Source organism: Rhopalosiphum maidis, chromosome 3 (genome assembly GCF_003676215.2).
Source record: "Rhopalosiphum maidis isolate BTI-1 chromosome 3, ASM367621v3, whole genome shotgun sequence".
Lineage (NCBI taxonomy): Eukaryota > Metazoa > Arthropoda > Insecta > Hemiptera > Aphididae > Rhopalosiphum > Rhopalosiphum maidis.
In genome coordinates this window covers 53,490,384-53,516,748 of record NC_040879.1, presented here as the reverse complement: position 1 = coordinate 53,516,748, position 26,365 = coordinate 53,490,384, and the positions used below count along the sequence as shown (strand labels likewise).

The window sequence follows — 26,365 nt, the reverse complement described above, 5'->3', positions numbered from 1 at the left end:
CAAACTCATTAAGAAGTAGGCATTTGCTTACTTAATTAGTTGATAAATAGAAAAGAAAATAATCTAATTATTTAGTATCAACTAAACCAAGAGGGGAAAATAAAGAGTTTATATTTTCATTTTATTGATGGTTATATACTTGTATAGTATCTAACCAGCTTAGTATATTATATATATATAAATATATTTATTTCATTTATTATACATGCTTACAAAATCTAAAACAATTTTTACGAGTGAAGTAGTAAATTTTATAAATCTAAAATTAAATTATTCTTATACATAATATTTAGTGAAGAATTTTTAGTGTTTTAAAAAAATTCTTCAGTCAAATTACGTGAAATATATCAGGTTTAACATTTTATTTTATCAAATTTATTAGCTACTATAGTACTATGCATATTATGGCTGTTGGCTGTTATTTAGTTAACAATTTACTTCTGTAGTGTGGTTTACATATGGTGTTATTACAATATTAATTATATAGGTAGTTAAAAATATTTCGGAAAAAAATAAAATATGTGACTACAAAAAAATAATTATGATATGCTAAAATATAATTTTTTCTAACTTGTATCTTGAAGTTTAAAAATGTTTCTACATAATACATTGGATAGTTATGAAAAAAGTATTTAAATGTATTGATTATTCCTTTCTACCATACTTTAGTAAAATATTTGACTGAATAAAAATATAATTAGATATGACCATTAAATATAAATTTAATACCTATTTCATCATATTATGATATAATATACATATGATATACACCACTGTTTATCCATAGGTACATGATATGATGGAATATAATTAATAAATTTTTTATGAAACTTGTCAGTGGCTTAGTTAAATGTAGCTAACGAATAAGAACATCAAATACAAACTATTAATTTTACAGAAGTAATGTTAAATAGATCCACTTTGATCTCATTTAAAATAAAAAGGGGTTTTGTATTTTTGTAAACTTCTATTTAAATTCTAGATGTTTTCTATCTATATTAGTAATTTGTTAATAACAATAAATACCTATGTTGTATTATAACTATATAGTTTATGTCTATATGAATTATTTGATGTTTATTGTTTAATTTATTTGTTGTTAACTTCAATTTCTATAAGATAATATTAAGCAAGCTAAGTAATTATAAATAGGCAAAATAGCTATGTTTAATTTAATAATGTTAAAAAATATTTAAAAAATATTCTTATATTGATTAAATTTATTATATTATTATGATTTGTAAATTTTAATATAATTTTTTTAAATTTATAAACACAGTAGACAGTAGCCCATAGGTAATAGGTTCACTTAATTAATTTAAACTCAAATTAGATAATCCACATAAAAAAAAACCACTTTTGATTTTCAAATATATTCCTTAAAGGTGGGAACAGACTATTGTCACGTCACGTGAGCTCACGTGCTGTCATATGTTATCACGTCACGTTCAAAAAGTATGGGATATAGATTTATATAGTATTTTAATGTATCAGCGCCACACTAATGTCACGTCATGCGCGTCACGTCACATTTTCTAACTCACGCGTGATAGCACATTTTGATTTTCTAGCATCACACACATTTTTGACTCACGTGTCATCACGAATTTGGTGTATTAGAAAAATACATATATTAAAATTAATTTACCTAATTAAAAATGGATGAAGTTTTAATCGAAAAAGTTCGTGAACATCCGGTTTTATACAACCATGGTTCTTCCGATTATCGGGACCAACAAATTAGACAAAATGCGTGGGAAGAAATCGGAAAAGAGCTTAAAATAACAGGTAATTAAATTATTATTTCTACTATTATTTTAGATTCTGAAGAAAGAAAAAAATGTTTTGATTTTACGAAGATGATTTGTTTTATTTATCTGAGAACAACGGTAGGTACCATCAAAATATAGCAATCCATTTATTTTAGTATTAGATTATTTTTATTTAGGAAAAATCCACAGTCCACTCATTAAACGCGATAACCAAATAACTTAAATAGATATCTCGTAGCTTATATAATTACCTATTATTTTTAGGCCCGTTGACCGTATTTACTTCGAGCATAACAATATAATAATATTTCTTATTTAGTACAATACAATTTATTCTGAACTCTTTATTTTATTTAAATCTTAAAATTAATAAACATGTGAAAATATATATGTACATTATACAATTCATAAAAAAATATAAGTAGTGACAATTAAACTAAATATGGGTTCTTCCTCGAAAATCTGGATGATATGGACATGTTTTTTCTGAGTATGTCAAGAATGACAAAACAATTACCAAAATTTGAACAAGCTCAAATTAAACTTGCATTAAGTAACTCAGTATTATCTGCCGAAATAAGATGTAATCAAGAACCAAGGTCTTCAGCTATTTATCCCAGTTATCCTACACAACACCTATAGGTTTCAACTCATTCCCCAGCACCTAGTATGAGTAGCTTGCAGACAATGCCATCAGCTTCAAGTCAATCCTCAGCGCCTAGTACGAGTAGCTTACATACAATGACATCGCCTATAGACTCACCCAAAAATTATTCTTTAACTACAGAACAACATTATCAAGGATCAGTGGACCAACATATTGCAGTACAAGACCAGACTCCTACCAGACCAACATTACTTCAAATGATGTCCATTCCGCAATACCAATATCAGTGAAGTAAAATTTGTTTAATTAATAATCTAAAATCCTTAACATTTTTATTTGTAATAATTTAAAATTAATTTGTTTAGATTATAAAACTAATAATAATTAATTTAATATTAATGGTAAAAATAATAAAATGATTTGAATCTCGTAAAATATTTATATTTTATTACTTACCTCAAACAAACCGCTAATCTTTCTTCGGTACTTATAGGTTTTCGAAATTGAGTGCTCTGTTTTTGTATGTCTTTTTTAATAAGATTGTGTACATAATCAAATTCATCTTTTGTCATTCGGAAATACATGTGAAATCGTCTTGGATCATTTCGTAATTCATGAACTAGACGATGGAATTCTCCTAATTTTAACCTTTTTTTATTAATTTCATGTACCCAGCATGATCTGGTGGATTTTTTATTTTGTTTGTTCAAAATTGCAAAAACAGCTGCAGTTTCCAATTCCTCTTCCCATTCTGAACTACTTGAAGTCAAACTTTCCATTATAAATTTGACTTAAGAAAAAAATTTGTGTTTAAATATACGTAAACAGTGACTACTGACTACTATGTAATAAATTGTGACATGAAAAAGTATGACAACATAATATGACTATATCATATATGATTATAGTTTATTTCTAAACGTGATATCACGAATTAAATGTGCCAACGTGATAGCACGTGAGCTCATGTGACGTGACAATAGTCTGTTCCCACCTTTATTGACATTTATGAGTACCTACATATATTTTAATCTATTATAGTGAATGTATCAGTCATCAGGCACTTCACCTGATTTCATAGGTTTTATATAAAATACTTAATCAATATAGTTATATATTTTATTTTAATTTATAATATTATTTTTGATACAAGATGGGATTTATATAATGTAATAGGTATGCCAATATATATACATTGATACTAACAAGTAACAACTAATAAGAATGTTTTAATAAAAATATGTAGGTGCCTTACTTTAGTTTGTTATTTGAATATCTGTTGACTTAATTACATAAAAACATTTTGTAAACTAATGAGTAATTATAAATTACCTATCTTTTAGAAAAAAAAAATACAAAAAAAAGTATAATCATAATTTTAATTTAGGTACAATAATTCAAATTCAAATTAAAAATTGCAATATATCATTGTGCATTTATTATTTAACTATTTTATGAATATTATTATACTAAATACTAATATATATTATTACCTACTTATTTTTTTTTAGATTATATTTTTTTATTTGAAAAATGAAATCGAAATTTTGTATATTGTGGCTTTTTATGTGGTTGTGTTCACCAACCAACAGTATGAAAAAAATTCTTATTGGTTTAGGAGAACCAAATGAGCCAGAATCATTAAAAGCAATGAACGCTGAAGACGAATGGTTTACACAGAAATTAGATCATTTCAATCATACTGATAATAGAACGTGGAAACAGGTGAGTAGGTATACTATGAAAGTATAAATCTAATATGAAATAATCATCAGAATAATTCAAAATCTAATATAAAGGTAATTTTGATAAATTATGTATAGAGATATCAAGTGAATTTGAACTATTATAAAGATGACGGACCAGTGTTTTTGATGATTGGAGGAGAAGGAGAAATTTCAGCTAAATGGATGCGCAGCGGATCCTGGATTGATTATGCTAAAGAATTTAATGCCTTATGTTTTCAATTGGAACATCGGTATTATGGTGAAAGTCACCCTACTGAGTAAGAATTATAATAAAATATAAATCAATTAATTTAAATGGTAATATTTTTATACCTATGGGTTATAACTTATAAATTATAATATCTACAATGAATATTGTACGACATATAATATACATAGTATATACCTACAGATAGTAGGTATAGATAATAGGTATAGTCGTATATTATTGCAACAAATTTAAATTTATTGTTATTTGTTTGGGCGAATGTCTCAGTTTTTTGCCTGTTATCAACTTTTGAACAAGCAGTAAAAATAATATGTTAAAATCTTTAATTTTGAAGATGGTTACGGTTTCAAAATGTTTTTTCATAATTGATTTTTTGAGACTATCCAGATTGATTAGTTTTCCTAGCAAACACTACTCTCGAAATTGAAAATCAAAGCATTTTTCTGCTTTAAAATGCAAAATCTCTACATATGACAATAAAAACACAATATAAAAACCAATATATTTATTATTTCGTTCAGAAAATTCAGTATATTTTTACAAAAGTGTAAAATTTTTCTTAATAAAATTGAAAATATCATACCTAAGCTATTATTTCCACTGCTTAATTTTATTTTAATAGTAGTTTTCTGTAAATTTTAATTTGTATTTATTTATTTTTCTATTAATTTATGATTATTACTATTATATTTTCATGTATAAATGTATATTTTTCAGAGATATAAGTACTAGTAATTTAGTGTACTTGAACAGCGAACAAGCTTTAGCTGATTTGGCAGAATTTATTATTAATATCAAAATTAAATACAAAATATCGTCTACAGCTAAATGGGTAGCATTTGGAGGATCTTACCCTGGGTCTTTAGCTGCATGGTTAAGAATGAAATATCCACATCTCATACACATAGCAGTTTCTTCCAGTGGGCCTTTGTTGGCAAAAATTGATTTTAAAGGTATGTATATTAAAAATGGATTGCCATTTTCCAATAAAATAAAGTGATTTTTAAATAATAATCATTAAACAATTAGACTTAATACTATGTATACAACAGTTGATATAAAACTAACAGTCTAGTCTACAAACAGTACAAATACAGGAGTATCTATTAGATTCTAATATTTAGATAAATCAGTGATGTAGCTAGGTGGTTGAGGGGTTTTTTCTTGAAATTTTAGGAAAATTTGTGTTCAGTGTTCTTACCTAACCTACGTGAGGCATAACAATGTTTTACAATTGTAATTTATATGAATGTTACTACAAAAGTTTTGAATATTATATGGATACCAACTGACAATTATCAACAGCATCATTATATTAAATGACAAACGATATGATTATGATTTATGAATCATAGTTAAGACTAGGTACTCTGTACAGTGTATACCCTGGCATCAACAATTGCTCTCACTCCACCCAGTCCACCATTGTGCTTTTTTATGTATAGTTTTCACTATTTAATATTTTAGGCAAACGCACATAATAATAGTATGATAGTAAGTATGTGATAATAGTAGTATGATATTACAATTCCTAACATTAGTAACACATACGTGATTTTCTTGAGAGGGGCCTGTAATAGTATAATAATATAAGTATAAATATAAACCGTAAAATGTTGGTTTAAATTATTTTTATAATGGGAGAAATTCTGGAGGGGGATGATCCACTTTTTATCAGATACCTACTCAACACATAGCTAAAACTTGGATGAGAAATGTTATTGACGATAGACGCATAAATGGCTTATATACCTATGAATCTATGATATATGTTCTATGTTCATAAACATTATGTTAAGCCTTGTAATTCTATACCGAATGAAAAAAATTATTAACGAGTTTGAATTGCTATTATCTCATAAAATTGAACTGTTAATTTGTCATTTAATATAACCTTCTGTTGTCTCTGTCTTACAAACATACAAGGTACATAATGTATTTTTAAATATTATATTTTAAATACTCGTAACTCGCTTAAAAATTAAAACACTGTAAAAACGAGAATACAGATGTCAGATAATTTTTACCTTTAAGTTTGATAAAAAGTAATTTTATTCAAATATTTAAGCTAAACACACAAAATTGGTTTTATTGAACTAAAATTTTCCATATTGTACATTTATAAAACGTAAACGTCGTAAACGATACATACGGGTGTGACGTCATCTTAAAAGTTTTTTTAGTTATTATATAAATTTACTATTTATAAAAATATATTGTTTTTTTTTTTTAGGTTTATATTACTACCTATATTTACATTATGTTATAAATTATAGTATACTTATGCCGGGCTTCAAAGAATATTGATTAATTTAATAGTTCATTGAAATGAACTTTTAAATCATGATTGAGGGACAATTAGCTCACTATATTAAATCGAAAAGTATTTATAAATTATTTATTCAACCCGGCATTAATCTTTTAAGTTGTTAACAAGGCCATTTATTATTATTACAATTTAATACAATAAAGGGGCATATGTACTTAAAGTACCTATAGTTAAGTACTTAAATAATAAACGAGCCAAGTGAATTAAAAATTATTTTTGTTGTTTTCTGTTGGTTCATTAATATATAAATACATATTTTTTAATAAAATAATAAATAAAAAAATTATAATATTTAAAAAATATAATTAAATATATATAGACAATATAAAATTGACGCCTTTTTGAAAAATTTCTGTAAACACCTTTGCTCTTATACAAGAGTAAATTATTGCCCCTACTAAAAAAAAATTCTGATTACGTCTCTTGAGTTAAATTTTTGTATAATAATATTGACTATCAATTAAATACACATTTAATGCTTATATAAGTAGATACAATTTACAGTTGACTATATATGGTTATAATTTTTAACTATTTAGGCCTTAGAGAGCTATATTAAGATATTAAGTTTAATTATTAATACATAAATAAACAATTTCAGGTAAAAAAAAAAAAATTAAAATCGTAATAAATACAATATATACTTACGTATAATTAACATTTGTTAGTACGTTAAATATAGAATGGATTAGATCATTCAATAATTTTACTTTCTTCGTATCATATAGAGACATAGAGTATTAAAGTAATAATACCATTACACAACTTAGCATAATTGTATGTATATTTTATTTTTTATAGAATATTTTATGGTAGTTGAAAATGCATTAGCAACATATAAGCCAGAATGTGTGTCACAAATAAAAGAAGCAAATCAAATGATCAATTATTTGCTTAAAACCGATCACGGAGCAAAAATAATTGAAAAAAAATTCAAGTAATATAAGTGAACCGCAATAATATGACTTGTCTTACTTTCCATGTATAAATAATAAATATTTTCGAAACGTTTTAGATTGTGTGATCCTTTAGATAGAAAAAACGATAAAGATGTATCATATTTGTTTGAAATTTTAGCTGATAATTTCGCAGAAATTGTACAATACAATAAAGACAACAGACATTATTCGAATCCTGATCGATCCTCGGTAACAATAGAAACTTTGTGTGATATAATGGTTAACAAATCAATACCAACTCCAGTAAGTTAATACTTAATATATTATATGCACTATTCGTATGTACATCATTGGATTCTGAACAGACTACAGAACGATGAATGCAATGATTTTACAATAATGTATGTATATTAAAAGTGTTTTGATACGTAAACATTAATATGCAACTCATTACAAGAAAATATATGCTTGTAATCATTTCGTGCAAACGAACTAAAACGGAATACCACGATAAACGTAAAATGCTAACTGTGAATCTCAGACTCTACGTCTTGATTGTCATCTTCAATAAAAGTTGTATTTCCTTGAGGTTCGGAGAGTATTTCGGGCGTCATTCATTTGGGCAAATAACCCAAAATTTACCTAAGTAGAGCATACATCATTTGGGCGAGAAATAAACCGATCACTTAGGCGAATTAATTTATAAATTATTCAGGAATATATACAGGGAATAATAGGGAAGTAATGTACTTACCTATACAATAATTTTCATATTCGTATTTACTACAATGTATTCAACTCAATATAATTATTATACCGTTTCGATTAATTGGTGATAAGTATGTCACCAAGTATTGTAACTTTATACAAATTAATTCTATCAACACAAAAAAATACTAAAGAAAAACAAGACTATACATTAAAATCATGGGAAGAATATCAAACCGGAAAATTAACAATAATCGATTATAATAAAAAAATGGGCATGAGATACCATGCTAATTATTAATTATTATAATTAGTTAGGATTTTTAATAATATATTATTATGATAATTTGTATAAGAATATGATCCATTTTATTAAACAAATGGATATATGAGATACCATGCTAATAAAAAAAAATTTAGTTAAGATAATAACAATATAATACATTTTTAACCATACCCGTTAGAGTTAATTGAGAGTCCTAAGTCTCTAAAAATGGGAAGGAAAACGTATTAGTTTATAAAAATATATTTATAACTCGCCCAAACGAAGTATTAAATAAATTAGGGTCCCGTGTAAATTTCGCCAAAATGATATGTATTAATTCGCCCAAACGATATGTTATTTTGGGTCATTCGCCCAAATGAAAACCGCCCAGTATTTCAGCTTCTTTTATCAAACCTTATAAGGCGGTTAGGTCTCACACAATCACCCGCGAATTTCGTTATCTAATAAAAATTTAATATATTTTTTTATAGTGGTTGCCATTGGTTACAATCTACAGATTATATTAATATTATAATTTTAGAAATACACATTTTTTTTTTTTTTTTTTTAATGTAATTTATTATAATCCACATCCCACCTAATCCATAAAAGGTTTAGATGTTAAACATAAAAAAATTCAATACAATTACTAATTGTGCGACATGTTAGGATTTAATGTCATTATATTTATAGTCAAAATAATAATCATCTTCTTAAATTTACTAAAATAATATATTGTGTCCTAGATAAATTAATTATATTTTATAGAAAAAGTAATTTTAACGGTATTGTACATTTTAACTAAACCCTGAAAAATTACGTATATGAAATCATAAAAACTTCATTATATCTACAATCTGAGATGAGTTTTGGTTTATTTAATAAAAATTAAAAAATAAACTTTTATTGCTAATTTATTACATTATCTATTATAATGTAAATGCCCTGGTTTATAGCAATTTTGTAATAATATAATATTGTATTGTTTTAGTTAGATAGGTACGCAGCAGTTAATAGTAAACTATTATCTTTACATAAAGCAGAATGCCAAGATAACATTTATTCCCAATTGATTGATTTTTATAGAAATACATCTTGGAGCAGTAGTGCAGCAAGAGGTGGTTAGTATTGAGTATTTAAGTATATTGAATTCAATTATGAAAGTTATATACCTATACTAAATATAGCTTGGGAATTATTATTACGAATGATACATAATATTTTATTGTAAAACGTGGTTAATAGTATACAATATTAACTTTTAATTTGTAAATTTGCTCTTTATGTTTTCGTGATTAAAAATTGTATTACAGGTCGACAATGGACATATCAAACTTGTACAGAGTTTGGATTTTATCAGACATCCAGTCAAGATAATCATGTGTTTGGTCATAACTTTCCAATAGACTTTTTTATTAATTTGTGTATAGACATTTTTGGAAAATCGTAAGTTGATGAACATATAAAAATATGAATATCTATTATGATTAAGTATAGGCATAGAGAAGTAGGTACATAAGAGATATGTTCATTTTATGACAATCATTTATAATATGTGCACTGACATAGTGACATATTCATCTACAGTAGAAATTTTATTATACATTATTTATAATGTAGTAGAATATATAAAATATATTGTATAATACTAGAAACTATTCGAACACATCATATTAAAGATAATATTTTCCGTTTAGATATAACGCGGAACTATTATCGGATGCTGTCGGAAGAACTAATACGATGTTTGGTGATTTGAACATAATAGAAAGCCGGGTACTATTCATACATGGTTCTATTGATCCGTGGCATGCATTAGGTATTACGCACGTAAGAACAAAAAACAACGTGGCAATTTTTATTAATGGTAACTATTAACTAATATTATTTAAAATAATTATATTATTATAATTTTTATTTGATTTATTTATAACGTATACACGTAGGTAACTAAAAATAAAACTATTTAGTAATACCAACAATTTATTGATTGTGATTTACGTGCTTTTATTTCTTAGGGACAGCTCATTGCGCAAATATGTATCCTCCGGCATCGTCAGATCTTCCGGAATTAACGCAAGCTCGTACTACTATCAGAGCATATTTGAAAGAATGGTTGGCAGAAAATGATTTTGTTGAGTCAGCTCAATATACATAGTATGCGATACGTTTATTAAATTTTAATACTTATTTGTGGTTGTAATTAATTATTATTATAAACATATTATAAAATATGTTCGTACGTTCAATTTTTTCATAGTCATACCTATTTGCAAATTACCTGTTTCGTGTATAATAGTGATACATAATAATGCACTTAATCATAGCAAAAAATATAAAAATAATATTCACAATGGCGATACACCAATAAACGCTCATAATTAGGACCCGGATTTATATGCTACAAAAGTCTATAAAATATGCAGTTTCATATCATAAATATGCAAAATCATTTTTTTTAGAAATTAACAAACTATAAGGTTTTGAGTAAAAAATGTACACAATCTAAATATATTATCTATAAAAATTTGCTAAAATTTATTTAAAAAAACACAATACACAATGTAAACACTTACATTGTGTAAGTATATAAAAATATTATAAATTAATTAAGTAAAGTATTATATAAAATTATTATTTTGAGACGAGTACCAGCATGACGTAATAAATATCGATTTTAAGTTTTCGAATTGAAAGCATCTATGATTATCTCAGAGCATATTTTTGTAATTGGAAAAACTTTTTTCCACATCACAAGACACAATTGGTGCATATTTAAAACTAGATAAATCTTCAACTGACAGTTCCTCGTTGTCGTTACATTCCGTTACCTAGCCGTTGATTATACTATTGATTTTTTTCAATGTTGAATATTCACGATTTTTTGTCAAAACATTTTTAAGTTTAGCTCTAGCGAAGTCTATCCCTGGCCCTCTTTTATGATGGATTACTTACGATCGACAGTAGATATTTTACGTCTTTACAGACGTAAAATCTATGAATTATAGAATATGCAACATTTACTATAAAGAAATATGCAGTAATATGCATTTTCGTTCAAATATGCAAAAATATACAAAATAAAAACTAACTATAGAATCTACACATTACGAAACGTCGACATTTATAATCAAAATTATTCTAGGTGAATTATAGAAGAATATGCATTTGCATATAAATCCGGGCCCTACTCATAGGTAATCTACGTGATGTCTATTTAATAAGTCAAATTAATGATGTATAAGTTTGTCACATCCACTTGGGGAGATGGTTCATTTCATTTAAATAATATTATCAACTTCATAAAATGGAAACCACTTTTTTACACTTCGTGAAATATAGAAAAATTTACGTATAACTTTTCATAAAATCGATATTACAAAATTGAACTTGCACAATGTTTTCTATCCATTTTACAAAATAAAAATTTTTTAATGTTATCAAAAAATTGTGCGTGTTGTCATCATCTTACAAACACATAACATTTTAAATTTACATACAGAAGAACCAATTTTATGTTGTTAGTTTAAAATATTAGAGTCATATTGATTTAAAAGTTATAATTATGTGACTATGTAAGAATATTATCCATGGCACCCAACTGGCTTTTATTGATATTTTAATTTTAAAGCGAGTTAAATAGCTCATAAATGTAATACGTTTATTTGAAAAATATGTACACCTGCTATATATATTTTAAATAATAAAATCGTGAATCGTGCATTTATGCTACCTATATATTATATTAGTATATTACACTAAGAAGAAGATTATGTTCGCTGTCGGATGTGATAATTAAATAATGCCAGTGGATTTACCTTAATTGTCTTAAATTCCGTTAAAATATGTAGCTACTCATATTTTTAACACGATCATTCGAACGGTCAATATAAAATACTACACGTCTAAAATGATATAATTCTACTGACTATTTTATTATATGTAACCAATAGTAATTCTTTGCAGACAAAACAATATTTGTTTTTCGCAAGCCAATTAATTCTTGTGGTCTTGTGAAGCCCCTATTTAAAATGAAAATTTTTAAAAAAATGTCTTTTAGGTGCTTACATATTTCAGAACCATGAATGCGATGTACTTTGTTGTAGATCGTTTACATGCACATATTGGTTTGGATTAATTTAGATAATTATACACACCTATACACGAAAGTTCACGCGTAAACCACGTGGAATGTTTATAATCTTTAAAAAAAATTAAATTTTCTGTATAATTTCACGATATAATTATGCATGTAGCATCATTCTTAATGAACACTAAACGTCTAAACAGTTTTTATATAGTCATTTTGTCATTTCAATGTGCATTTTCCGTAAGTTGAGATAGTTTGAAAAATACATGTATTACTGTAAAGTAGTACTTAAAATACTTGAATTAACTATTACACGTACTTTTAGATAGAAAAAAAATGAATTAGAGTAATTCATTATTTTTATAATTATGTCTAACAACCATTTATTTAAAATTAAATGAGTTGAGAAAATGTCACTAGTATCGAAGACTTTTTTAATATGACTAGTATAGTTAATGTAACTATGATAGTTCTGTAGATTTAGAAGACATTTCACCTACGACAATAACACCAAGTCGATAAAAATGTATTTAATGTTATTAATTTGGAACATTGGAACATAATATATAGTTACTAAAGTTGCTTATTTAAGTTATTTTTCTGATAGCTTAGATAGCTGGTTAGAACTTAGAATCTATCAAAATATTTCAAACTTACTCTTAAGCTGAGATACTGGGTAATCTGAAAATAAAGTTTCTACTAATATCAGCTATAACAGCGTTACTTATATTTTAACTGAACATAATTCTAATGATATAAAATACTTACCATTAAGTTACCAAAATATGTTAGAACTCTGATACAAAATCCTATAAAACACAATTAATTTCTATGTAAGCCGGAGATCAAAGGGAATTATATTATTAATTTAGGTTTTGACATGGGTTATAATTAAAATGAAATTAATATAAAAATAATTTATTGAAAAGCGTTTATTCGTTCAATGTTTTTGTATGTAGTTTAAACCTCAACGCACGATCATGTCTATTATATTGGTTCCTTTTTACGTCCTCTGCGTATATTTTATAAATTATAATTTATATTGTACGCATAGTTGTACACTTGTGCGTGATTTTTTATCTCAAGAAAATCCAATAAAATGTATACAGTTATATGAGATACTTCTTAAATAATATTTATATTTATATAAAATAACTAATAAATTATATTTTATTAGTTTACACTTAATACTTTAATAACTGAAACTATAGAAAGTTTTAAAAATAAAAGCAAAAAAATGTAAATACTTCGAAAATAAGATTGATTACTGTGACCATAAAAACACAACAGCAGATAAAAATGTGGGCCAGGGAAAATGAAAACAATTTCCTAATAAACATATTTATAACATAAATAATTAAGAGGAAATTGACATATTTTCCCCTTCATTCTTTAATAAATAGGACACTTCTTGATTTTAATCCAAGTTAAATATTTATTAAAATTGATTGCAACGGCTTATAATGCAAAACATTCCAACTTTTAAATTCCAATTGAGTTTATACTGCAGTGTTATGAGACAGAACGTTATATGAGCGGAATATTTAATGCTATGCAAGTATCAAACACTCGAAATACTGTAAAAACGATTTCGACTCGCTCGTTTTTACTCTCTCGAACCAAAATCTACTAGTAGTGTATTATTATTATTTATTATACATTAATTTTTAATATAACATTACAATAATTATAATATGATGAAAATGATTAATTACGAGACTTTGAATAACAAGTTATTGTTGATATTAATATTTATAAATATATTAAATACTTTATTAACTTAATTATTAACTAGAAAACGATAAAAAATAAGATTATTAAATTTTAATCTTATATATTTCTTGGAATGTATTATATATTACATATTTGAAATATTTATATAACATTTTATCACGTACAGTATTACTTAATAAATATTTTAAATGCAAATTTCAATATTTTACTTTGTATAGATAGAAACTTAGATGGCGCTTGAAATATCGTAAGTAACACTTAACTACGCTTAGGATATTTAGATGCCACTTAGGCTAGTAAAACTGTAGTTTATAATGCTAGCATACTGTAGGTATTTTAATTTTAAATTTGTACTGACGTAATTCAGCTTTAATAATTATTAATTTATTAATATTTTAATTGTTCTTGTAGAAGCATTCAAAGTGGTAATGTACCTATACAGTTTGTCAGTAAGTAATAGGTATACGCATCAAATAAAACATTATTCATTTAACAGACATCAGTTATCTGCTAATATAAAATACAATTTGTCATAAAAGTGCACTCATTTAAAAACAATACACATTTTTCACTTTATTCATTAAATAGGTACCTATTTATGATTTTTGATGAGATCGTCAAAATGCCATAACAGTAACAAGTGCGTAATGTATAAAATAAAATAGTACATTTAGTGTATTTTCACAAAGCTAATTAAACATTTTACAACTACCATTTAACCTTGATACAATCCTTAAAAGCACAGGTATAAAAACAAAATATTCATAGTGAAATAGATGGACTTCGATTTGAAATTATTACAATAGGTATTTAAAAGTTTATAAAGTAAAATTCTGTATATCATTAAAAGTGAGTATATTTTGTTTGTATTATTTTATTTCGTCTTTTTATACGCATATATAGCCAGGGCTTTGTATCCGAATTAACTGGAATTCGTAACACCTCTATAATAACAGCAACTTCCAAATACCCTATGTATAGGTAAAAAAAATGTTTTCAAAACATCCAAATTATTTTTTATTTTAAAAATTTTATCGAATAAAATGTAATTTTGACATTTTGTATGTAGTTTTACTGTTAAGCGGTTAGTTCAAATTTTCAATCAGTTATTTAGTAATAATTATTATTATGAATAATATTTTACAGTCAATTTTTTTCATATATATTTCTCGTTATCGACACATTTCAAAACGTATGCATTATAGTTTGTATCTATTCAATAGTATCATCCATCAGTAATATTTTATGAAATAATATTCTAAGGAATATTCTGTAATCTAAAAAAATGTTTACCGATATATATAATTTTTAAATTAAATTTTCTCTGGAATGTTTTACACCCATATTAACTTAAATAATAACGGTTACGAATTTTGTAACATCCATCAAACGTTTGTTTATACATACTTTTCATTCCAGTGTTTGAACATCCGAGTAGGTTCGGTTAGATACATACAGAAATCCGAAAGCCAAGTACGTAAATGATTTAGATATACGCAAGCAACCATAAATATTATAGCAAATTGTTTGAACAGTTACTTAGGTTCTTAATTAATAGGTTCGTTTATATGATGGCGTTAAAATGTTTTAAATTCAGTATCCACGTGTAGGTATTAACTTTCTTTCCACTATAGTTTAAGTTATTTTATTTATCAGTATAAATACAAGTAGTTATTATCCGTGAATCTAAAACCGTTTAAACGTCATCATATAAACATATTAAATAACTACCTACTTGGCTACCTAAGACATAAGTTTGTACATACAAAAAATAGTAGATACAAGAACCAATAGAAATCTTAAAGTTTTATAAATAGGGAACAGATTTTAATTTAGTACAAAATTAAAAATATTTAAATACATATAATATTTGTTTATTACTTCATAAATATTTATTTATAATATTGGAATATTTAAATTGAAAATAAAATAGAATTCACTATAATCTATAAATAATAGGTACATAATACAAATTAAAATTTTTTATTTGAGTCTTCGCGAGGGAAACAGTTACAAACGACATAATTTGAGATTTTAAAATTTAAAATTACGGCGATTCGATCTTAGTATTACTTTACAACGACTAAATTACCTCTCCACATCAACAGAAGTGATAGGTGCATATTACATACACATTCATTATTTTGGATTGTATTCTTTTCTAAACTGTTTTTTGAGTTTTGTTTAATAGTATATCCCTTACCCATATTACAGCGTTAAATCCTAAGTTTTTTCCTAGTATGATTTGTAATTTAGAATTGATTAAAACTTCAATTTCTCCAGGAAATTCTACAATAATACAAATTACGTATATTTATTTGCAAAATATTTAAAATAAAATTAGCGTCAGCTTATTCAAAATTAAATGAAACGAACACATATGTCACAAACGTTCCGATGTTAAAAACTACATAAAAATATTTATTTAAAATAAAATCCGTTCCCTAGTTATATATAATTATGATTACAATTAATAGAGTTGTTATGGCTTTAGTCTAAATTAATTGGTTGTCAGCAAGCCCGTGTACAGGAGGGATTTAGAGGTTCAAGCCCCCCAGAAATTTTTAAAGTAGAAGCAAACTAACTATAAACTCTATAATATATATTTAATTCAGGTATCAAAATATTTAACCCTCCCCCCCCCCGAAAATTGATCCGGAATATGTGCTTGGTTGTCAGTTAGTTCTATAAGCATTTTACAATATTTTGGTTATTTAAATTAATTAGAACCATTTTTCCACATATTTTTTTTTACTAAAATGCATATAATTGCATATTTAGAGGTTTCGAGAATTTTATTTGTAAAAATTATTACAAAATCATATGTATTTATATGCCGTAAATATGAATAATATACGACTACTGAGTCTGGCACATGGTTGAAAAACCAACAAAGTCCGCTTAATTATGGTCTATGATTGTGCCCTTGCGTGTGTTACTGTATGAATGTAAACTTATACTTCATAATTTGTAACTTTTATTATAAACGATTTCTATGAATGCTGAAAGCTTAAAGTGAATTAGTCTTAATTTTTATAATCTTACTAATCTACTTTTATACTTATTATAATTACTATAAAGTCTAAAATGAAAACTTTTACTAAATATAATAAGTGAAAATAAATTCATGTTCACCAAAATTTATTATATTTAATATAAATCAATTATTAATTATGTATTAACTATATTGTATCAAGTAGAAATATAGTATTTGAAAAATCTAGTGATTCCTGCCATTCCTGGCGGGTGCGGGGAAAAGCTTTCCGTGGGTTTGTGTTAAAAAAATTTCACTTAGAATGCAGCAATTGAATTGAGCTCCTCTGTTTTAATTTCTAAATTTGAACACTTAATATGACTGTAAAGAAGTGATGTTCTAAAATAAGTATAAATGACTCAATATATTAATTATTTTACAAAATATTGGAAATACATTACATAAAAATTTAAAAAATTACATAAGAATAATTTTTAAAAAAAGTTTGATATTTTTCAGATTAAGGATTTGTTTTTAAAAATGAATTTAATATTTTGTGCCGTTTGGTGTTGCCTTTGGTATGGTTCTTTGGCTAATGGAAGTAGTTCTATGAAATTTGGAGGCATTGGAGAACCAAATATACCAATATTAGTTAGAAGTTCGATTTTCGAAAATAAATGGTTTGAACAGAAACTCGATCATTTTAATCCTATTGATACTAGAACATGGAAACAGGTATTAATTAATTCAATTTATAATATAATACACTATAACGTGTTAAAATGAATCATTAATACGTAAAATCGACTATTAACTGTATGATTGGATTTTTTTTTAGAGGTATCAAATGAATTTGAAATATTATAAATACGGTGGTCCAGTGTTTTTGCATATAGGAGGAGAAGACGAGATTTCACATAATTGGATGAACGGTGGGGCTTGGATCGAATACGCTCAAAAATGTAATGCCTTGTGTTTTCAACTAGAGCATCGGTATTATGGAAGAAGTCATCCCACTGAGTGAGTACTGTAATGAGGAATAAAATGATAATTAATTTAAATAGTTTTCTTTAAAATTGATATTGTATTTAAGACTCAATAATGAATGTGGTGTGAAGAACGTTTAGTAATATTTACAATTAAATAGTCGAATATTATATAGAATGAAATATAATTCCAAAAATAAAACTAAATATAATAAGTCAAAATAATAATATTGTGCCTACCTGACTGATAATACAATTCGTGATTTAAACGGCTCAATGTTTTAACAAACTTTATTTCAAAACATGGAATATTCTACAATCTGATTGTATGCTATGTGCATATATTGTATTTATTAAACGAATAATAAAATACTTTTTTATAAATTATAATTATTACCTCAATTCTTAAATATATATGATAAAATGGAATAAAGTCACTCTGTAGTCTATAGTCTTCCTGGGCTCCAGCGTAAGTTTTGAAATTTAAGAAGACCCGCATGGCCGCATGTGTTGTCTCTGTTTTACTAATGTATACATCATAGAAAATTTGCATTCAGCAGAACACATTTTGTGACGTTAGCTTTAATATTAGAGTAAATTTACCTACTGTCAAATTTAAAGCTAAAAATATTATTTTATTGATGTTATCGTTTTAAAGTTGTAATATTGTACATACCTATAACTCACTTCAAAATGATAATATCAATAAAATGATATGACATTTTCTAGGTAATATTCTTACTTTTAAATTTGATAATAGGTAAATTTACTGTAATATTAATAATATAAATATTATGCTAACATCACAAAATATGTTCTGCTGAACGCAAATTTGGTATGATGTACATTAGTAAGACAGAGACAACACATTCGGGTATAATGTCTTCTTAAAACACAGCATATTAGGCACTTTTTAGGCATTTTTTGAATAATAATTTGTGTATAGTAAATTATAGTTTATTTAAATTTGGAATGTTCAAGAATTTACGGTTAATATTTTTTTGAATAACAACAATGTAACAAACATTGTTTGCCATTATTATATATTTATATGCTTGAAACATCGGCTATACTATACACGGAGAATTTATTAAGGTGCTTAGTATTATAATGATTTAAGCTGGACATAGTAGCGACATCGGAATTTATTTTTCTCGACAGGTATTTGGGATTTATAAATTAACTTCAGATGAAGTATTTATAGCGTACACTATATATATACATCAATTAAATTCCAATACAAATTTCGAAACTACGTACCTATATATACTGTCCTACTATAATACGAGTATGTATAATCCGTAAAATTCTCACATTTTTGGAGTCGTTACAAGTCTTAACTTGGTGGCCTTATTTGATGTAGTTATTTGTGAGTAGGAATTGTAATATAAACTACGAATATTAAAATTAATTTTAAAGTATTATGTTATATCTATTAACCCGTAATAATTATGAAATAAAATATTCATGCATAATTTATATCTAGTTGAATAAAAAATTGAATAATTTAATGGAACAATCACGGTCACTATAAAAGCCCATAATAATATAGGTGTTTAATAAGTATCATCTTTCGGACATTATACATTGATTTGCTTAATTTTCACAACTGATTCATTAAATGTTTAGTATTTGGATGATTTTTTGTATTATTCAACGTTAGTATAGTCAATTATATCATGAAAATTAAAATTTTTAAGCACCCAACCCGTATCTCAGAATTAATGTAAAAAAATAACATAATAATTTTTATTCAATGTTCATTGATTTTTTTTTATGATAATTGTATGTTTCAGTAATTTAAATACTACAAATTTACTGTACCTGAATATTGAACAAGCATTAGCTGATGTAGCAGAATTTATAAATACCATAACAAACGAAAATGAAAATTTGCTGTTTAATGCTAAATGGGTAGTATTTGGAGGATCTTATGCAGGAAATTTAGCTGCTTGGGCAAGAATGAAATATCCACATCTCATACACGCGGCAGTTTCGTCAAGTAGCACTTTAGGTGCCGCAATAGATTATAACGGTAGGTATTTATATAACGCATTGTTTGATAATGTATTTAGCCTTTCACAACATCGTAAAATATATAATATATAATTGGTATCCTAATGATACATATATAGTTTTAAAATAGTAGTACGTACTAAAATAAATTGATTGTTTAGTTCTTTCATTTTCATATAGAATATTATACGACTGCCCAAACCGCATTATCAGATTATAATCCAAAATGTGCTTCACATATAAAAGAAGCAACTGGAATGATTAACGATTACTTTAAAACCAACGACGGAGCCAAGTATATTGATAAAAAATTCAAGTAATTTAAAATTACATATTAATTTATTTTAAAATAGTTTATACGACAATAGTAAAATATAATAAATTTCAATAAATTGTGATTATATCATTTTAGAACGTGTGAACATGTAGACATAACGAATAAAAAAGATTTAGCACAATTTTTTGATAACTTAGCTATACCCGTCGCACTAATTATGCAATACAATAAAGATAATAGATATTACGAAAATGTTGAGCGATCGACTGTATCAATAAGAACAATGTGTGGTATAATGTTAGACAAGTCGCTTGGAAACGCAGTAAGTATTTTATCAATACCTCTGAGGAATGGCGCTTATAGGAATTTTAGAAGCACAAGAATAGAAAACAAAAGTATACCCTCCCCATTTGCATACATAACCATTTTATTTTATAAATAGATTGTCTCGATGTGTTTCACAATAATATTTAAAAAATATTTATTCAAAGATATAATTTTAAGTTAAATATTAAATTATATTTTTGCTCATCAGAATTACATTCCCAATGGTTTGAACAATATGTGCATGGGTGCCCATTAGGGGGGGGGGGGCGGCGAGACAGGACACTTGCCTCCTTGGAAAAAAATATTATGAAATTGTAGCTCAATAAATATTACCACAATTATTACCTTATTGCCGAGGCAAATTATTTGTTATTATTATTTAAAATTTTATTAAATATTATAAAATAACATTAAATCTCTATTATCTTAAATTCAAATTTTTTTTTTTTGACCTCCCCTCCCTAAAATGTTACCTATGGACGCCCATGAATATGTCTACTTTAACCATAAAATTCAAAAAGTAAAGTTAATTATAGTTAATCAAATTTATTAATATAATAAATATTATAATGTATATTATTTCCATAAAAATGCATAAAACGTTTCCTATGATGATAGGTCACGTGAACTAGTATTATTAAGTTTCCATGCGTATTATTGTATTAAGCATATTAACGTACAAGAATTTATTTATGATATTTTTATATTTTTAATATTATTAAGGATTTAGAAATGTATATAGCTATTCAATTTTAAGCTATACCTATTAACAATTTATACTAGCATACATCGTGTATGGTTAGATATGTGTATAGTATCTGAATGATTGTTATTATTCGATAAATTAGGAATCAATAAAATAACAATCAATAACAAAGTACAATTTTTTCAGCTTGAAAGATATTCATATTTACAAAGGGTATTAAGAACCGTTTCTAATAGAAATTGTACAGTGACTAAATATCAATCAATACTTAAAGCTTTTAAGGAAACGTCTTGGAAAAAACAATATGTAAAATCTGGAGGTTAGTATGTACCATCATATATTAATAAATTAATAATTACAAATATTAATTAATAATGAATATTAATCGATTATTAACGGATCTTGTCGATCTTGGTGATTTTGACGACTGTAAGTCAGTGGTCAATAATAACACTCAGGTAATGGATAGTTCTAAAAAGTATGTTGGGTGACGTAACTAAAGTAATGCATTATACTGTAATTGAATGATTTCATTAAAATTCCTTATAACTAGGGCTAGGATTTATATATATTTATGAAACCAAAATATGTATTTACGTTATCAAAATATGTACATAAATATGTGCTAAAAAATCAAAATATGTATTTTACTAATATAATTTATCTATTAATATTTAATTATTTAATATATCCATATGAGTTTCTAATGAAACAAATTATATTTTAAATGGTAAAATTATTTAAAAAAACGTGATGATAGACACAAAAAAAACACACACACACATCATTGTAAAATCAATGCATTCATCACTCCGTTCAGAATCTAAAAAGTGTTACAAATTATAAAATAGAAATAAAAAATAAAATTTTAATTATCTTGATTACAATTTATGATAACATCCATTTTGAAATTTTGAAATTCAAAAGATCTTCGATTTGGTCGTAAATTGCCTTATACTGACTAAATGATCTTTCGGCTTCCACTGATGTTATTGGATTGTATTGCATTTTGACTATGTCTGAAGGAGTAAATTATATCTACCGTAGATTAAGTTCAATAGTTGGTATTATTTTGTTACTATGTCGTACTTTTGGAAATTTGGGATGTTGTTTGTATTGAAAAATACAATCGTACATAATTAATAATTATTAAAAAAAACCGTAAATGAACAAATTGTCAAAATATGTAGGAAAAAATGGAATTTTTGAAAAATATGTAAAAACATGTAAAATAAAATATAGTTAATTTCATTAGAAATCTCTTGAAACAAATTTATCACTCACTTAAATTAATTTATCAAGTCACAGTAAAAAAATGTATTTACATATAAATCCGAGCCCTACTTATAACGACCATAACTTTAAAATTTATGAAAATTACTTATTATAAGTAGGTAACATTATCGTTTCGTTTTATTCAAGTATTGCGGATTGAAAAAAAATCTAAGTAATTTATTAGAATAAAAATAATATTATTCAATAAATTCGAGTTAAATTGAACGGAATGTTTTCTATGAATAGTCTAAGTGGAGTATGGTGTTATACGTACAAAATATTAAATGTTGATACTCATTTATATTAATATAATAACATAGCTAACAATTAATAAATGTTATGTATCAAATATTTATAAATTTTTTTTTTTTTTTACATATTTTTAGAATTTACTTTTTAACTATTTGTTATGCTTCGGCAATTCGTTAAATAACGAATATTATGGAATTAGAAGAATATCCATGAACTACTTGTACTAATGTTTTGTAACTTGAAAATAACGTAGTAATTTTATATTTAAAAAATATTGTATATATATTTTATAATAATTGAAGAACTGAAAAATATCAAAGCCAATTACTATGGGAGAAATATTCAACTAAACAATAAAAAGCAATAATAAACACACCAATCTATTCACAATAGTACCTATACTTACTGTAGATATATCGTATATCCCAGAAAAAAATATATTTTTCAATATAGTAAAACAATAATTATAGTATAACAATCTAAATTACTAAACTAGAGCTGGCCAACTATTGTAAATTTATTATTTTTTTATAACCAACCTCATTTATATATTAGAATTTTAATAATAAAGTATTTACCATATAATTATTAGTAGGTAACTATACTTATTTAAAAAAATAAATCATCGAATATGTAGTATTGTAACTTTTTTGTACCTAAAATAGTAAAATGTTGAAGATAATTACAAAAAATTGCCACATTAGTATTTTTGATTTTGGAATATTTTTTTTATTCCTGATGCATTATTTTTATCCAAAGAATACCTTTTATTGTTAAGGTACTTCTTTAAATGGATAGCTATTTCATCTGAATTTATATAATATAATATAAAATAATTATTTTATTTCAGATCGACAGTGGCTTTACCAAACCTGTACAGAATTAGGTCATTTTGTAACATCCAATAAAGTTGATAACTTATTTGGTAATACCATTCCATTAGACTATTTTACTGAAAAGTGCAGAGATGTTTTTGGAAAATCGTAAGTTCATACAACAATTTCTCGAAAATTATATTTTTTATTTATGTTATAAGTAGTCTATTTAAATGAGTTCTTTAGAAGGAGGGGGGAATTTGAGTGTTCTTGAGTCTCTCAGATTCATAATAATAAGCACTCGTAGTTCACCGACAATTTATTTTTTATAAATTTAATCATTTTAAAATTTATAAGCATTTATATATATGTAAACACGATCAAATTGGAAACTTACACACTAATATTTTTCTTAAAAATTAAAAAAATTTTAATAATCAGTTTATAAGTGCAAATAATATTTCTATACTTAGGTAAAAGGCTCATAATAGGTTATTTCACTCTAATATAAAAATTAATAACACAAAATCGGAGCAGTTTGTGGCCTTGGAGCCACATTTTTTAAAGAGCCTCTAGAAAAGTTTTATAAAATCGATATTATTTTTATTACAAACTTAATAAAAATAAAACCATTTATTTTAATTTATTAGTTTGTATCTATCATATATATTATATTACATTAAGTTGTATATTTAAAAACATTTTTTCTTGCTTTTAGGAAAGCTAACTTTTTTGATCAAATTCAATAGATTCAAAAATATCTTTTCTAATGATAACATTATTAGAGATTTTGATTTTTTTCTGGTGTTGAAGTAATACTGTAATTATTTTTATACGGGCCAGTTTAGAAAACGTCCTTTTATCTATGAACTGATCTACATAATTTTTTAGCACATAAAAAGCAATACTTGTAAAATATAATTAAACAATATACACCAGTATAATGTATATAACCATAATATGACTGTGAATAATTTTTTTAAACATTAGTTTAACTATAACTTTTAAAAATTATTACTTTTACTTGTTTTTTTTTAGTATTTAATTTTACCTATTAGTTCAAAAATAATATTTATGGACATAAAAGATTATTTTGATGAAATATCTTATTTTTTAGAATTTTAGTCGCATATAAATCCGGTTTCTAGTTATAATTTATAATTTCTCGTACCATCAATTATCACAGGTCTTAATAATATTATACACAAATACTTAAGTCAAAGTTTGATAATTAGATTATGTAGAAGACACAAATTCAATTATGTAATTTTTAATTTGTAAAAGTTATTTTATCAATTAGGCAAAATATAAGATTATGTTCTTTTTCTTTTCGTGCCCTATTTCTCGTTGGCCCGGAGATTCATAGCTTCTCTGCTCCCTTCATCCGAGCTTGTAAAGGAGGCGCTTGAATATGCCAACAGCACAATATTTTTTTTCTCTGACCCACATACAACATAAAAAATTACATTCTTTTAACTAGAATCCCTCATAAATTCGGTATACTGATTCGGTAGGTATATAATATTTAAGATTTTTGTAACAATGATGTTTTTACAAGATCAAATATTTATTAATTGTTACGTCTTACGTGATACGTGCACTGAAGAGGACTGAAAGCAATTTTAAGTATTTCTAAAATTTTAGAAAAATCTGCAACCTGCTAAACTCTTTTGACCTGCATAATATGCCTAAGCATTTTGGAATAGTATTTAAGTATGTAAACACAATAAGAAATATAGTCATTTACAGCGATTGGCAATTTTATTTTTGGTGATTGACATACAATACAATAATATAATAGATATTGTTTGTTTTTGCCACTTATTCTCATTGCAGTTTATGGTTGCTGATGTCAGTTTATAGATGTTTGAATTCTATCCTGATAACGGATGATGGTTTTATTTGAAATCTTTGGAATGAACATGAATATAATTCCGTATGAATAATTTAATAAATATTATAATGATATTATATTTTATTCGTTTAGATATAACTTAAATGCATTGTATAAGGCAGTCAAAAACGAAGAAACGATGTTCAATTATTTAAAGAAAAAAACAAGCAGGGTTATTTATTTACACGGATCTATCGATCCGTGGAATAAATTAGGTCTTACTCAACCACAAGCACAAAATTCCGTTTCAATTTTTACTGAAGGTAGTTGATCTTAAAACTTTTATTAATCTTAACTCTATTTTAAAAATTAAATGTGTTAATTTAATATGAAAACAAATTATATATTTTTAGGAGTATCTCATTGTGCAGATTTATATCCTTCTGCTTCATCGGACCCTCCTCAGTTAACTAAAGCTCGTAAAACAGTTTTATATTATTTACAAAAATGGCTGACGAAGACTGGAATTTGATTTTTACCACG

The 26,365-nt window shown here is 25.4% G+C and overlaps 3 protein-coding genes across 7 annotated transcripts in view; 2 read left to right on the top strand and 1 right to left on the bottom strand.

Moving 5' to 3' along the window:
* Positions 1-3,266, bottom strand: part of LOC113559461 (RNA-binding protein 34-like) — a 15,260-nt gene extending 11,994 nt beyond the window's left edge. The window contains 1 exon segment of the mRNA XM_026965308.2: positions 2,836-3,266. Coding sequence (XP_026821109.1) covers positions 2,836-3,158 — 323 coding nt within the window. The 5' untranslated portion in view covers positions 3,159-3,266.
* On the top strand, positions 237-10,770 carry LOC113559458 (putative serine protease K12H4.7). 5 transcript variants are annotated; one of them, XM_026965303.2, is made up of 11 exons: positions 1,580-1,788; positions 2,560-2,670; positions 3,891-4,104; positions 4,203-4,384; positions 5,053-5,288; positions 7,466-7,601; positions 7,680-7,866; positions 9,528-9,657; positions 9,850-9,982; positions 10,234-10,403; positions 10,555-10,770. In XM_026965303.2, the coding sequence occupies exons 3-11, from the start codon at positions 3,913-3,915 to the stop codon at positions 10,692-10,694; spliced, it is 1,506 nt and encodes a 501-aa protein (XP_026821104.1). In that variant the 5' UTR covers positions 1,580-1,788; positions 2,560-2,670; positions 3,891-3,912; the 3' UTR covers positions 10,695-10,770. The 5 variants fall into 5 exon arrangements, with proteins under 5 accessions (XP_026821105.1, XP_026821104.1, XP_026821101.1 ...); XM_026965300.2 differs by lacking the exon at positions 1,580-1,788 and adding an exon at positions 2,187-2,493; XM_026965304.1 differs by lacking the exons at positions 1,580-1,788; positions 2,560-2,670 and adding an exon at positions 237-351.
* Positions 10,575-26,365, top strand: LOC113559460 (putative serine protease K12H4.7). The gene is made up of 10 exons (XM_026965306.1): positions 10,575-10,693; positions 17,854-18,069; positions 18,173-18,354; positions 20,117-20,355; positions 20,517-20,652; positions 20,749-20,935; positions 21,833-21,965; positions 24,024-24,156; positions 25,976-26,145; positions 26,236-26,365. Exons 2-10 carry the CDS (start codon positions 17,875-17,877, stop codon positions 26,352-26,354), a joined length of 1,494 nt encoding a protein of 497 aa, XP_026821107.1. The 5' UTR covers positions 10,575-10,693; positions 17,854-17,874; the 3' UTR covers positions 26,355-26,365.

Coding starts and splice junctions, on each gene's coding strand:
- LOC113559458 (XM_026965304.1), top strand. CDS start 3,913: ATGAAATCGAAATTTTGTATATTGTGGCTTTTTATGTGGTTGTGTTCA. Junction 4,105..4,202: donor ATAATAGAACGTGGAAACAG/GTGAGTAGGTAT, acceptor AATTATGTATAG/AGATATCAAGTGAATTTGAA. Junction 4,385..5,052: donor GGTGAAAGTCACCCTACTGA/GTAAGAATTATA, acceptor TATATTTTTCAG/AGATATAAGTACTAGTAATT.
- LOC113559460 (XM_026965306.1), top strand. CDS start 17,875: ATGAATTTAATATTTTGTGCCGTTTGGTGTTGCCTTTGGTATGGTTCT. Junction 18,070..18,172: donor ATACTAGAACATGGAAACAG/GTATTAATTAAT, acceptor ATTTTTTTTTAG/AGGTATCAAATGAATTTGAA. Junction 20,653..20,748: donor TATATTGATAAAAAATTCAA/GTAATTTAAAAT, acceptor ATATCATTTTAG/AACGTGTGAACATGTAGACA.